The sequence below is a fragment of the Gymnodraco acuticeps genome, unplaced genomic scaffold (assembly GCF_902827175.1).
Source record: "Gymnodraco acuticeps unplaced genomic scaffold, fGymAcu1.1, whole genome shotgun sequence".
In the NCBI taxonomy this organism is placed as follows: domain Eukaryota; kingdom Metazoa; phylum Chordata; class Actinopteri; order Perciformes; family Bathydraconidae; genus Gymnodraco; species Gymnodraco acuticeps.
The window spans coordinates 298,134-313,355 of NW_022990233.1; the positions used below are offsets into that span (position 1 = coordinate 298,134).

A 15,222-nucleotide genomic window follows, 5' to 3' on the forward strand; every position below is an offset into this window, starting at 1 on the left:
ATTTATTTTTCTTTATGAATATTTTAAAAATCACACTCCTTTCAAACTGTATTCTTCTTTATTAATAACAACTTTTTTTTTACTGTCATATAGTATTTTATACCCGTTTACTTTATTCTCTTATTTTTTTATAATTATCATATAAAGATGTGCCTTTACCTCACTGGTTGGAGAAAAAGCTTCTTATATTCGTTAGCATAGCTAGCTAACCAGATGCTAATAACAACAAAGTTATTGACTGTATGATCAGTATGACAGATGAGCAGATCGCCACTGGGCTTTCAACTAAGACACAGCCACGCAGAAACTGCGGCATGTGTACGGCTCCTTATGGGTACTGACATTTCTGAAGTGCCGGAGCCGCGTTCTGGTGCACTCCGTCAGAACTGCCCCTGTCAGTCGAGTCTATGGTTGAGACATACACCACGTGATGACACGTTAGGCTCGTGTTGTGTTCAAGGACCCTGACCGTGGCCAGGAAAAACAGGCCCTCGCTTGTTTAATTTTTTTGCGGTCTAGATTTCTTACATTTTCTTTTTTGCGTGTATTTATAAATTACCTCGAGGGCCGTACCAAATTGTCTCGCGGGCCGCATACGGCCCGGAGGCCGGAGGTTCCCCACCCCTGTTCTACGGCATACCATCCAACCTAATCAATAAACTCCAACATATCCAGAACTCTGCTGCCCGCCTCCTCACCCACACCCGCTCCCGAGACCACATCACTCCCGTCCTCCAGAACCACCACTCGCTCCCCTTCCGTCAAAGAATCAACTTCAAAGTCCTCCTCATTACTCACAAAGCCCTCAACAATCAGGCCCCCTCCCTACCTCACAGACCTGCTGCACCACCACGCCCCTTCCCGCTGCCTCCGCTCATCAGAAGCCAACCTCCTATCCATCCCCACCCGCACCAATCACCGGACCTGGGGGGGACAGAGCCTTCTCCGTCGCTGTGCCCTCCCTCTGGAACTCACTCCCACAACCCATCAGACTGCACTGACCTCACCACCTTCAAAACACTCACTATATATTTATTTGTTGTTCCTTCCTTTTCCCTTCACTATATCTGTAAAGTGTCTTTGAGCACCTGTAAAAGCGCGGGGGGGTGTCGCGGGAAGATTTTTTAAATGTTATTCTCCTTTTAGCTTTGTGAAGCACCTTGAGATGACGTGGTTTTTAAAGTGCACCTATATAAATCAAATGTATTATTATTCAATTGTAAACAAACACTGCTCGATATTGGTCAGAGCTGTGGGCATAATGCTGCCTTTTGCAACATTACTTGTGTGAATAGGCTTTTGCTGCTGTTGCTGCCATCAAAACCAAATACAGATCAAAGCTGAACATTGAGAATGAACTGAGAGTGGCAGTCTCAAAACAACAGCCCCGGTTTGAGAAGATCTGCAAGGGAAAGCAAGCACAAGTCATTGATGAGCTCGTGTGGAATAGGAATGGTAAAGTGATGTGATCGTTTGCAACCTGCAGTAGAAATAGTAGTTAATTCATATATTTTCCTTAAAGAAATTTGAATTTAAAAATCTACTACTCAGGGAAGAAGGCCAACCAGTTTTAATTAGGCCAAATTAATTCACAGTATCTATTACAAGCACTTTTGTTCATGTGTAATCCATAATAAAAGTATAGGTGGATCTTTGTATCTTCTTATTATCAGCAGAGAAAATGTAATGTTTTTACAACAATATACAATTAATCCTACCAATATAGATGGGAACCGGGTTGGGGGGTCCCGAAAAATATTTCCAATACCCAAGGGGGTCCCGACTGAAAAAGTTTGGGAACCACTCCCTTAACCCTGTGACGTTTCACCCAGAAGTCAAGGGATAGACGATGGGGGCAGATTTTTGGACTATTCGACTGCAGCCTCTCTGACTGTAGAGTGACGTGAGAAGTTGTGGTCACTACTACTACTACTACTACTACTCACATCTGCATTTTTGTTTTCTGTTTAACAAAAACCATATGAAATCGCTTTGCTCATAATGCATTTGCGGTTTAGAAGAGTAGAATGAGAATATCTTTATTGTCATCATACATCATACTGCAGTCAAAAATAGACACGAATAAATAAGAGCGGTAAAAGCAGAGGTAGTAGCGATGACCGTGCGACGAGATAAAATTCAATGTCAATGTGCATATTTACACTCGCAGTCTAAAAACTATACATTTTGTTCGCTGAGCAATCCAATTTCAGCGTTCTCCTCCATGTTGTGATTTGATCTCAGTTCACATGTTTAAAGGTGCGTTGTGTTGGTGGGGATAATTATACATGATGCTCTACAGCCTGTTTTTAATGTCCAATTTAGAATAAGTCAACACAAAATACTCTGCTTGTGTTAAGGTAGGGTTTGCATGAGCATATATTTATGACAAGGGAGAGAGGTGTGTTGACGACAGATTTAACGGGAGCTCTGCTGAGGTGTTTGTCAGATTTCATACTGAGTCGTGATGTTTCTGCAACACTGAGCTGTCCTCACTGATGACAGAGTAAATTGCTTTTAAATGTGGCTGCCTGTGAAATGTAATTAGATTCTCATTATGATTTTCACTGAACGCTGTCAAAATATGTTCCTCTGTGATGGGCAATCAGATGAAGCATTGTATCTAGTTTCAATACTCATTTGCATGCTTTCTTTTCTAATCTTGAATTTGCTGTTAGAGCAACACGCACTCTGGTGTCACCTGTCTAATGGCGCATTTCCACTGTTGGTGTGCCGTGCCAAACCTGGCTCGTTGTTGGTTGCGTTTCCACTCGGGGTAGTTCCGGCTAGCGGGTACTTTTTCACAGTTTTTCTGGCTCTCCAAAATCCAGGTTCTTTCCGGGCCAACAACCGGGCTGAGTATGCTAAACTAGTGAGAGAATCGCTGGCAACTAACTACAACAAGATGAACATATTTGACCGTGATTTAATTGTAATGCACATTTCAAAATGATGCCGAAGTAACAACATACTGATACAGGTTAGTAAAAACCATGAATTAATGCTTTAACAAGTCTGCAGACAGACGGCAGGCGAAAAACCCTTTTTAAAATGCGTGTTTTCTGAATGGAGATCGGCTAAGCTAACGCAGTATATGCTCCGACCGTCCACACTCACACCAACGGCCTACAGACATAAATAAACCAGCGACTGTATTCGCCATGACACAGACAGTCTGTGGTTTGAACTTGTTTAACTTTTGTCTAGTTTCTGAACAGATATGAGGAGCTGTGAGCTCTGAGTGCTAAGAGCTAACGGCTGATGTTGGTTTTGTGTTTCGCATTGAAGATGACGTCACGGCTACGCCTACACTGCGTTACTATAGTTACTGCCTCAGCTATTAAACTGTAATGGAAACGCAGCATGAGCCTGGCCTACCAAGGCCTAACCCGTGCGAGGCCCTGCAGTGGAAATGCGCCATAAACGGCTACAAAACTTTTATTTGCCACAAGTTTTAAATGAACATGAAAGGTGACATGTATCACCGGTCAAAATGATTTAATGTGGACAACCCTACCTCAAATGAGAGAAGAAACCAATTAAATAATTCAACTATCTTTGCTTACATTTGCAAACACACTTTAACATCCTTTTGATAAAAAGTTGACACTTGTATTTTTAAAATGCAGATTTCATCTGGACCTGAAAAAGCTATAGGTGACTAATTGTGCAGATTTTCATAAACAGTTTTGATGTGAAATCTTGAACATTCCTCACTGCATAGTCTTCCTTTCACATCACGCTCCGCCCTCAGCTGCTTGACATTCAGCTAATCCTCTCTTTAGTCAGAATACAAGCTCACCCTCGGCTCCTCTCCATTGTACTCGAAGTCACGACCGTATAACTGGGCTCCCTGCCAGTTCATTTCACTGAATATATATTTATTTCAGTGTTCCCCCTCAAAGACTGCCACAGCTGTAGGGAAGAGCGAGTTGGGAGACTATCAGCAGTCCTCCCACGCTGCTGCCTCTTCAAGCAGCCGCAGCATTCACAACCTTTTTAAATCTTATAGTGCTTCTCCTAACCCGTCCTCCTACACGCATTATCTGACGCAGCGGCTGGGTGATGCAGGGCGGGGATGTCATTACCTCACTTTGCCTAAGCACTAACCATATGGGAATATCAAATCCATACTTCTTTGTAAAAACGTCTACATGTTACTCCAACAGGGCAGAGAGGGAGGTCGTCCTCAGTAACCTGGACACTCTCTGTTCGGTGGCTCTGGGAGAGAAAGTGACTGAAGACTTTCTTCTGGCCAGAGACTCAGTTCTCACCATCAGCAGCATCACTGACCACATCAGGGTAAGAAGACATAAATCCCCACTGACTCCTTAACCCTTACTTAGAGTGACTGGACCCTACACTCTTCCATAAGTGGGTCAAAAAGGACCCGTATTAGAATGTGTGTTTTTATGCCATTTGTCATTTTGGTTAAGAAAAATCACGTGCATAATATTTAGTATTATATTTTGGTTCACACTAGAAATATTTTATATTTAATTTTTCACTATTTATAATTTTAGACATTTGTTTTACATGTTGAAAAAAAGTTTTTAACATATCGATGCAAAGATCTCCGCTATTCTGAGACCCTCACATTATTCCAGTCCCTTTTCAAAACTCATCTCTTCTCCTCTTGTCTACTCGTAGCCCCCCCCCCCCCCCCATCAATCCATGCCGGTTGATCAAGTTTGATAGTCCTATACCCCCCACCCTAACCTTCCCTTATATTGTAAAGCGATTTTGAGTCCTTGAAAAGCCCTAAACAAATATAATGTATTATTATTATTATGATGATACTGACAGGTTTCAGATCTTGCTGTGTAAAATAATCTTCCTGAGAGGTGTCACTAGTGATGTAGTCTGTGTCCTACAGTGAATGTATTCCTGACAGCAACAGGTGATAAGAATCAAAGGTTCCCATAGTAACCACTTATGGAAGCTTGGGGTAGTAATACAAAAACTACAATTTCTTAAAATGTATAACATTTAAATTTGAAATGTGAATGGCATGATATCCAAAACATGTTTTTTGAGGAATAGCTGGAATATGAAATGATACAAAATTTGTAATTACAAAGATACTTCAAGAAAACCACCTCACCGAGTCAAAAAAGACCCACTTATGCATCTAAGGGTTAAGAGAGCCACATTCAGTCATAGTCTCTTTTGATAAGTACAAATATACATGTTAGTTATGGACAACATTATTTGTTAGATTTCTTTAAATAAACATTAAGACACATTTCAATCAGCTCTAGAAATGATGATTACTACTTTGGGTTTCAGATAACTTGGCTGTAAAACAATAGTATACACGCATTGCAATTTTATTCTCGTAAGATATTTCAGGAATGCCTAAATGACATATTTTTTTTATTCACTTGGTCTCAAAGATAAACTGAATACAAATTGACGGTTAAAAGTCATTGTCTTTAGCTTCACACTTTAGCTGCTATAATGCAAAAAGACACGTAGAGGGCTTAAAAACTGTTAACATTTTCTACCCTTTTTAAAAAATGTGATCCAGCAATCAAAAAGTGCTCCATTCAGACTGCCTCAGGACCACCAGCTCTTCACCTGCCTCACACAGGCCATCGCTGAAGGTAAATGCAAACCAATATGCCTTTTGTTGAAGCATATGTTTCTTTCTTAGCCTGCACCTCCGTTTTCTCCGCTCTCTCCTGTTTCCACTGCTCTCTGTTGTTGTTTGCAGGTGTGGTGATGGAGGACCCTCATTGGCAGAGCTTCATGGAGCAGGCGGTGCGTCTCCTCTACTTCCTGGCTGAGTCTCCGGACCAGCTGTGCTCCCGGCTGCTGCAGCGCTGCGCTCGCCTCTTACTGGATCAGATTGCAGAGGGTGGCGAACTCCACAAGGAAGCTAGCCAGAATCAGGACGTAACGCAAGAGTCCAATGAGCAAGGTGAGTCGCGCTGTGCCAAATGTATCAAATGTCTTTTTACTTTATTGATGTTAAACTAAATGAAATGTGTATTGTAGTACGGAGAGCTAACCGTTTTTAGTTAATTTTGAATATATACAACTGTAGAGAAATACTGGCCTCAAATAGAATCATGATATGCATTAAAACGTAATAAAAAAGCATAAAACTATCTGGTGCAGCTCTAATGGAAACACACCTATTGACCTGGTCTAACCTGTCCAGCACGCTCTTAAAACAAACTTGTGTGTGTCCTGCAGTGAACTGTGTGTGTCTGGCGCAGCTGCTGGCTCTGTGTGGCTGCGTGGCGTTCTGGCAGGTGTCTCACCTGGAGCGTAGCGTGAGCACCGAGCTGAGGAGGAGGAGGCGAGAGACGGAGGAGAGGGCGGAAAAAGAGAAGGGCCCCTCCAGCAAAGCCAAGGTAATGAGGCCGAGTTAAACACTTGACTTATGTTCAGCACCTTTTCAGCACCAACAGTCATTCAAGGACAATTCCCTTGGAGTTAATTGGTACTTTAAAGGTGGGGTTGGTAATTTTAGAGAAACCAGCTCGAGTGCGCTAGAATTTGAAAATACACAGCCGGAATAAATCTGCCACTTCCTCACAGAGCCCCTCCTCCAACACACACGAACGCGCACATGACCAATGAGGGCACGAGATAAGTTTGTGCACAGATGGAAGGCTGACAGGCAGGTAGGCCATCCAGTTACTTTAGCCGGGCCGGCTCAGAAGATTGGTCGTGCTTTTTACAGCGCCACGGCTTCCACAGATGCATTTTTTTATTGTCAAAGCACTTCAGATATTCATTGCTATCGGGATGTTAAGATCATTCCATGGAATATAACAAGTGTATCTCGAGCCGGTTTCTCAAACTTACCCCACCTTTAAGTGGAGATAAGATTGTGATTATTATTCACAATACATTTTTAGTTGCATGTCACTTGATTGAGTGTTCATCAATTTTAATGTGTGAATGTCGAGCACTGCAATAAGAAAAACGGTATTAAGGTGATTAGTTGATTAAAAGAAAATTAGCTCAGTGTTTTGTTAATTAATAACCATTTGCGTCTAACAAATACCCAAATGTTAAATGATTCCAGCTTCTTTTTCAATGCGTCTTATTTCTTTGTGTATTTAATCTATAGATGTATATATTCCATACTGTTATCAATATAGTTCATGTTTATTTATAATTTTAAGTTCATGTGCAATGCCATATTAACATGCTGCTGTAACAAAAAATAAACCCAATTTAGCTTCAATAAGTCATGTCTAAACTAATTAAAGATATGGCCTGGATAAAAGAAACAATATAATTGTATGTCACGTTGGGCTCTGCCGGGTTTTGATGGCTGCTTTTCACAATTTTATGACATTTTATAGTCAAAACAATGAATCTGTTAATCAACAGTCAGTTTGAGTCTAATTTCAGTTTATACTTGATTATTAAAAAGTGCTTCTGTAAATGAACAGTGAAGCAAAAACAGCGGCAAAAATCATGAAGACAATCCTGAGTCTCAGCAGGGTTTTTAGACGAGGTGAATTTGAGTGACAGTCAGATGAGTGATGGCTCATAACTGTTCAGCACATCAGGGAACAGGAAAATAAACATCCCTAATTAGCATTACACATTTTTGTAAATTATTCTAGATCATAATCAAAAGAGAAACGGATGGCAAATCATTTGTCACTGCCACATGGTGTTCAATGTTCTCAGTGTTAATCTGAAAAAACAGCATGGGGGATATGAAATGAGTTTCCATTGGTGTTTTGATATATTTCTTCTGTGAAATCAGTATCTTTTGGAGCCAAATTGTAATGGCATTGTTTTCAAGGTTGAAGTGTCACTATGGGAATCTTTTAGCAGTGCAATTTCTTTGAATGATTGCACCATCATTGGAGTATACATGATCAGAAATGTAAGAAAACCGTGGATTTGTGGATCTTCAAAGAGCCCGGTTACGATGGCCAGACAGGCAAACATTTACATTAAATAATTTGAAATCGGGCTCGATATATATAAATATAGCAGTTGGCGATCGATGTCCATAGATGAGAGTAACATCTATGTCACTTTACAGCCCCGCCCACTTTTGGGGGAAACCAACGTTGTCATTTGAACGGCGATCGAGCCTGAAGCCACAGAGCTCTTCTGTTACTGTCCTTTCTTCTTAGAGGAAGTACAGAGACACTGAACTCTGGATTTGTTTTAATGTTTGAGGTGCAATAAACGACACAGCAGCTTGTTGGCATGATAAAACTATTATTTTCTGCCTCGTTCATGAGAGCCGGCGAAAATTACAGCCTCGCCTACTGATTTTAATTTAACCATATATCGAGCCCGATCGTCGATTTCCAATGATTTAATGTAATTGTTTGCCTGACTGTCCTTCGTGATCGGGCTCTTTGAAGATCTCATATCCACGGTTTTCTTACATTTCTGAGCGGATTGGCAAAAACGTCATGATTTGTATTGACCGCCATTCAAAATGACGGCGTTGTTTTCCCCCAAAAGTGGTCGGGGCCGTAATTTTCGCCCGGAAGTGACGTAGGTGTTACTCTCATCTATACTTTAAGTCAGAAAGTTCCCTTCTAGATTTCTAGGAATAAGTTATTATGGAGAAATGGCTGTTTTTTTAATATACATTTCAACACAAGGCCAATCAAAAGTGCTTTTTTTTTAAAAAACACTAAAGCATTTAGATATAGTGCAACACATCTAGATACAATTACATTAAAATCGGTCATTCAAAAGCCAAGAGAATACTATCAGAACCATCTTAAGTGATTGACTGTTTTCTGTTTTTCCAGCAACAAGCAGCCAATGACAGCGCCATGGAGGAGGAGCTGGGGCTGGGAGCCTCTGCTGAAGACACCGAGGCTGAACTCATCAGGAAGATCTGCGAGACTGAATTACTGGCAGGTAATAAAAACCTCCACGTTAGGTTCTTCACATCGATTTCATTTGTTTAACTCTTTCAGGGGGTCCGCGGGGTCTTAAAAAGTATTAAAAGTTGATAAATCAATTTAGCGAAAATTAAGGCTATTAAAAAGTATTAAACGCATTTTCCAAGGTATGACATTTTGTAGCTTGTTTTCAATAAGTATATAAATCGTCCAAAGAGGTTGTATTCTACAGTGTGCCTGAATGTAATCATGGCGTAGGTGTGTAGTGTGATTCTGTGTAGTTTATTTATGGCATCCCGTTGGATTTGACGTCATCTGAACAGGACATCGCACGCTCACTGCTTGATAGCGCCAAGGTCCGTTTACGCCGGTTGTTGAACAACATCGTTATGGGGAAATGCAAGTCTGCGTCCAAATGGTTGGAAGATAAGGAGGAAGGACAATCAATACTGTATACAGTCAATGTGAGGTGAAGTGTGTCGCCAAGGTAACCGGTTAAAACTCAAAGTGGCGATGAGGTCTTAACATGTATGGAAAGGGTCTTAAAAAAGGTCTTCAAAGGTCTTACATTTGACTTCAGGATTCCTGCAGATACCCTGTTAATTTTTCAATCGACAGATGCATAACACTATAACTGATAACTATGATCGTGTGTACGACGCTCACTGGCAGTGAATGTAAGGGATTACTTTAGTCGTTATTTTAAAAATGCTCTCGTTGTACATACAATCAGTAAAAACCACCATCTCATTTGAATGCATATATTTTGCTTTCCATTTCTAAATAGGCGCATTCACACCGCAGTACTTTTCCCACAAAGGTTCATGAGAACTCTTTAGTTCTCATGAACTGAGTACAGTTCACGTTCACACCGGAATACGTTCCTGGGGAAGGATTAGGCAAATGAAGCCGCTGACGTCACTTCTTCTGCTTTGGGTTTACTGGCAGGCCGCAAACAACTTCACGGCGTATACTGCCACCCGAAGTCCCCGGCCGGAAGTCCCCGGAGTTGGGGACTGGCTTCAGTAGAAGCTGCTGGGAGTCCCAGCAGCTTCTACTGAAGCCTTCCGAGTAAATCGCCAGAACGCCGACACCTCCTCATCTCCACCGCTCCCATGTTTTCTTTTGTGTTGCCATAAGTTAGTCTCTCTGCGTTTGTGCGCTGGGCTAATGCTAATGCGAGGATAATAAAATGGCGGCTTCACAAACTTTTTGGGAGTTTTACGGGGCGTGGTCTGCAATCCTCCCAGCCAATCAGACATAGGAACCTTTTTCTCCCTCGAAAGTCCCTGCTCTCTAGCAGGGACGAAAAAGGGGGTGAAAAGGTTTTGATTAACTCATTTTAGTTCTTGCTCTTTTTGGTGTGAACGCGACACTTCGGAACTAAAGTGGGAAAAGTACTGCGGTGTGAACGCGCCTAATGACAAACACCGATTATGCATTTTCGAAACACAATAAAAAGATTTTGATCTGACAAATGCATAACACGCACAAATGCATAGATACTGGAAAAAAAGAAACGCTACTCCTCATTTACAGTCCATTTTTTCACAGCATTGATTAAGGATCTCTGCTTTAGTTCTTAGAACAGGGATGGGCAACTTGGACGGTGGTGGGGGCCACATCATTTATGTACTGGCCACCAGGGGGCCGCAGATTCACTTGGAATACACACACACACAAATTCCATGTATTGTATGTAATTATTAACAAATATACAAAGTCTATTGAACAGGTTATTTAGCAGTGGAATAAAGCTATTTTAAACTATTGGAAAGCACGAAAAATGTGTGCATTGAGATGTCATGAACACTAACCCAGACATTAGTTATCTGACTTGAACCTAAGACACTTGTAGCTGTCTCTGCTGACGCACAATAAGGGGAATGTCAACACAGACACCTGTCAACCTAGGGCTGTGCGATTATGGCAAAAATCATAATCACGATTATTTGGGTCAATAATTGATATCACGATTATTTTCACGATTATTCATTGACCATTTATTTTGTTTTGAAATGCCGCTCCTAAATTGCCCTTCTTCGATAAAGCCACGCTCGCATTGCAGATGAGACAGATGGACTTTGAATTGGAATAGATACAAAAATAATGATCCTCCCACTCGGAGTGAACATTATATATTTTGGGCTTCATTGCTTCTGCCATAATTGCGGTCTTGTGTGTGCGGACTGTCACTCCTGTTGACACGGACAACGTCAGCCCACTGCCCACCAGCCACTCCCGACACATGGGTTTACGCCGGCCAATCACAAAGCTTTGATGCGTTCAAGTGCATTATTCTGGCACAGGAAGATTATGTTACAGGACATTAACGATAAAACAGAATATTGTTGTTCTATTTTTAGACACATCTCGCGATCGACTGGTTGGGCACGCCTGGGCTAGACCATAGGTCCGTTGTGGTCGCAAAGTAGTCAGCTGAAGCCACATCTCTCTCAACTTCCCCACGGCATTTGTCATATAGCGCAGGCAGCGCAGACCTGCTGAAATAATACCGAGACGGCATCGCGTAACGCTTGTCCAACGTGTTGACCAACGTGTTGACCATGGATGTATAATAAGAACTGGATACAGCGTGGGAGGCGGGGCCTCATTCATTCCTATGAGAGTTGCTCATTAGCGCATGATGATAAAATGGCCCAACTTTTGAGAGAGTGAAACGTCACAGATTACCCGGCGTGCCTGAGAAGTACCCGTATGTGCACTCATAGAGCATGCGCAACTTTAACCAAAATGCTCATTCACATCAAGCACGTCAATTTGCGTACACGTAACAGCACCGTGCGTTCATGACAGCATGGTAATGGTTGTTATTATGATGGATTTGATATTAACGAGGCGGCAGTTAGCAGCTAGCTAGTAATTATGCTAATATACACATCAATCGTTATGTACTTATATTACGCTGTAACAGGATCTAGTGATATCCAACAGAGCTTCATTTAGCATGAAAGAATTATTGCACTATATATATATATATATATATATACACACACAGTGCAATAAGCTTCTTAGTGCAATAATAAGCTACAGGGACGTTAATCTAACGTCGGTAATATTAACTTTATTTAATACAACATTTACGGTACAAGATTTAATCATACAGCCCATGGAGTATAATATTTTACAAATGATGAATTACAGCAAACATGTGCAATATATCATTATTACAGCTCCGTGGGCTGGCAGTAAGGCGATATGGTCCGTTGTTATTGTGCATCCATGGGTAAAGAGAAACTCATGTAGTACTGAACCCGTAACATGAACGTGCAGGGGGGCGCGGTCCCGTGGGTTAGATGCGCGTTCATAATGCCGAGGGAAATAACTCTCAGAATAACGTTATTAGCACATTTTTACAACTTGAGGAACGAATGTTTTTAATAAGGGCTATACAAACGTTCATACTGGGTAGTTTATTTAGTTTAAAAAAAATTATCCAACGAGTTACAGACCACTCTTTCTCAATGTAAGTCAATGGGAAAAAGTGTTTCCGGGCCCAGCAACCTAAAGGAAGTGTAGTACCGCCGTTTAGCCACAACGAATATTCTCATCAGACTCCGGCGCACTTCCTGGGGGCTTGGTGTTGACAAGTTGCTTAAAGCCCTGGTTGCTAACAGTGCTAACTGGGCTCATATCTTTAGCGATGTGAAATGTAATGGCACCTGTAATATCTCTGTGTCTCTGCGAGCTCGTCGCGTAGGCCGTCGCTCTGTACAATGCGTCCTGAATCGATGACTGTGATGATGTGGTGGATGAAGTCGAGCGGGCATCTGCTTTTTGTTGTATTATTGCCCGGTCGTATTGCACTTTGTGGTTGTATTTCAGATGATTAAAGAGATTGGTTGTGTTAGCGTGTGGTGCCAACACAACCTGGTAACAAATCCTGCACTGTACTTTGTTTTGCTCCACGTCGGACTCCTGAAAGCCAAAGTACTTCCAAATAGTGGAAATCGTTTTACCCTTCTTTTTCACGAGTGTGCTGACATTTTCGCTCGCGCTGAACACTCACAACACATGTCACTCCCACGTGGCCGAGTGGGCTTTTAGGGAGGGGCGAAAGCACACCCAGCAAAATAATCGTATTTTGTCAATTATGCTGTTTTCATAATCGTCGCAAGCCGTAATCGCGATTAAAATACGATTAATTGCACAGCCCTATGTCAACCCGCACTCCGCTGTTCCTCAGCGCCGCTCCCCCTCCCTCCCGCTGACATTATGAATGAAAAGCGTAGAGTAATCATAGATAACACGGCAGGGTCCGTGACAGTTTGTTTTCATCTGATTTCAAATAAACAAAGTCTTGGTTTTTAGAATATTAAACTTGTTTCGCCAAATTCAGATGATAAATACAACTTTGTAGCTTCAACGGCATAATTACAAGCGGTAACGTCACAGCAGGCATAACAACAGCCGGTGTTTCTTACTCACAAGAAACACCAACGCGTCACAGATTATTTTGCGGTATTTGGCTGCCGAAATCATGTACGCAGCTCGCGACGTAACTAGGAGTCTAGTGGACGGTATCAGTACTACAAGGTCGCCATTTGCCCATCCTTAAACAGTTGGTCAGTCTTTCCATAGTATACATTTATTCTACAACGAGTCCAGGAGTGTTACTTTTGAACCAGTACTTGCGATGGCCTTTTAACCTGCAAGTATCAGGATAAAAACAGATGGGAGATCTTTCTTTCCAACTATACTATGTGGAATCAAGCCCAGGTCGTCTCATAGCTTTTTAATAATGTCACCATGTATTTATTCAAGCCTCGTCTCCCCCTCCTCTTCCTCTCTGTGTGTTTAGAGGAGAACCTGCTGTGTGAGTTTCTTCCCCTGCTGGTGAGGGTCTGCAGCTCCCCGGGACGATTCTCACACCCGCAGCTCACCACCGCTTCCTGCCTGGCTCTCTCTCAGTACATGATGATCAGGTAAAGCATTGATCATTCCCCTGTTCTTATTATATTCATATGAAACGGGTAGCTAAATAACAAACGCAAGTCAATACTCTTCAAAGAAACATAAAAGTAGTATTTATTTGTGTGACTATTGTATTAGAATGCACTTGTTTTTAAGAGTATAACTAATGAACAGGCAGCTGAGCATGTATGCATAGCTGGGATAAAAGGGAATGGTTGATTATTTAAATCAACTTTTAAGATATTTGGTTATAGTCAGCAAAATATGATGGAATCCTTATTATTCTATAAATCAGGGGTCGGCAACCCCTGGCACGCGTACCAGCAACCATTGGCACACTAGGAATAAGTGTGCAACATATTTAAATTGTATTTTCGGATTCTGAACGAGACCGCCGCCAGAGCGCGTCTCCCCGTTACCTGCAGAAGGAAGCCATGCACGCAGCGCAGCCCCGCTCTCTTTAAATCCAGGTGACTTTCTGCCGCTTTCCTCCGTGGTGCGGATCGTTTCACCACGGAGGAAAGCACTAATAGCCTAATTGCTAGGGATGCTCCTATCGATCGTTCACCGATCGATATCGGCCGATACTCACTCTCTACCGATCGATCGGTGCTCTCTAAACATGCCGATCGCGAGAGCCGATCGCATGACGTAAAATACATGACACTTTTCTCTGTGTGCGGCAAAACAAGCTCGCCAAAATGGCTTCACCGGTCTGGCATTATTTTAAGGTGTCCGAAAAAGACAGTAAAATAGCGGTATGCAACGTGTGTGAAGCAGAAATCCTGCAGCTCCGCCCGCCGGACCGGTAAGCGCAGCGAAACACACACACAGGGAGAACCAGACCGCAGTTCATTTCCTCATATTCCAAACGAGAAATTACAGTAGCAAATCACCCGGTTCTTTACGACCAGAACTATTAACGGGATACAAACCGGAGGAACCAGGCATGGAGGGAGGTGGCAGAGACAGTGGGTGAAACTGGAAAGTTTTCGCCTGTTTGGGGAGTTTATATATATATTTATATATATATATATATATTTATATATATATATATTTATATATATATATATATATATATATTTATATATATATATATTTATATATATATATATATATATATATATATATATATATTGCTCGCATAAAATCCCCGGGGCTTTTTGCTTTGTATGTCGGGGCGGGAGATTCATGTGATTGGTTGTTGGTCGCGTTGCTCGCAAAAAATCCCCAAGCTTTCAGACACGCCCAGCTCCAAGATTTTCAAGATTTTTGAAAAGCTGCTGTGTGGACGTACCGTAAGAGTTAGACCTAACACACTTAGCTATTTTATCTACCTCTGGAACAAGCTAAACTAGTTATTATAAATATATTTATTCTTCATTGTCGGGTCACTCTTACTGGATCAGTGAGCTGCATGAGATACTGACAGGCTGTC

At 41.8% G+C, this 15,222-nt stretch overlaps 1 protein-coding gene across 1 annotated transcript in view; it reads left to right on the forward strand.

Annotated features, from left to right (window-relative positions):
- The window catches only part of ncapd2 (non-SMC condensin I complex, subunit D2), a gene marked incomplete at its 3' end in the record, with an annotated part of 48,338 nt that overhangs the window by 17,921 nt on the left and 15,195 nt on the right, over window positions 1-15,222 (forward strand). The window contains 6 exon segments of the mRNA XM_034218926.1: window positions 4,170-4,302; window positions 5,531-5,606; window positions 5,717-5,923; window positions 6,202-6,362; window positions 8,754-8,865; window positions 13,672-13,795. Coding sequence (XP_034074817.1) covers window positions 4,170-4,302; window positions 5,531-5,606; window positions 5,717-5,923; window positions 6,202-6,362; window positions 8,754-8,865; window positions 13,672-13,795 — 813 coding nt within the window.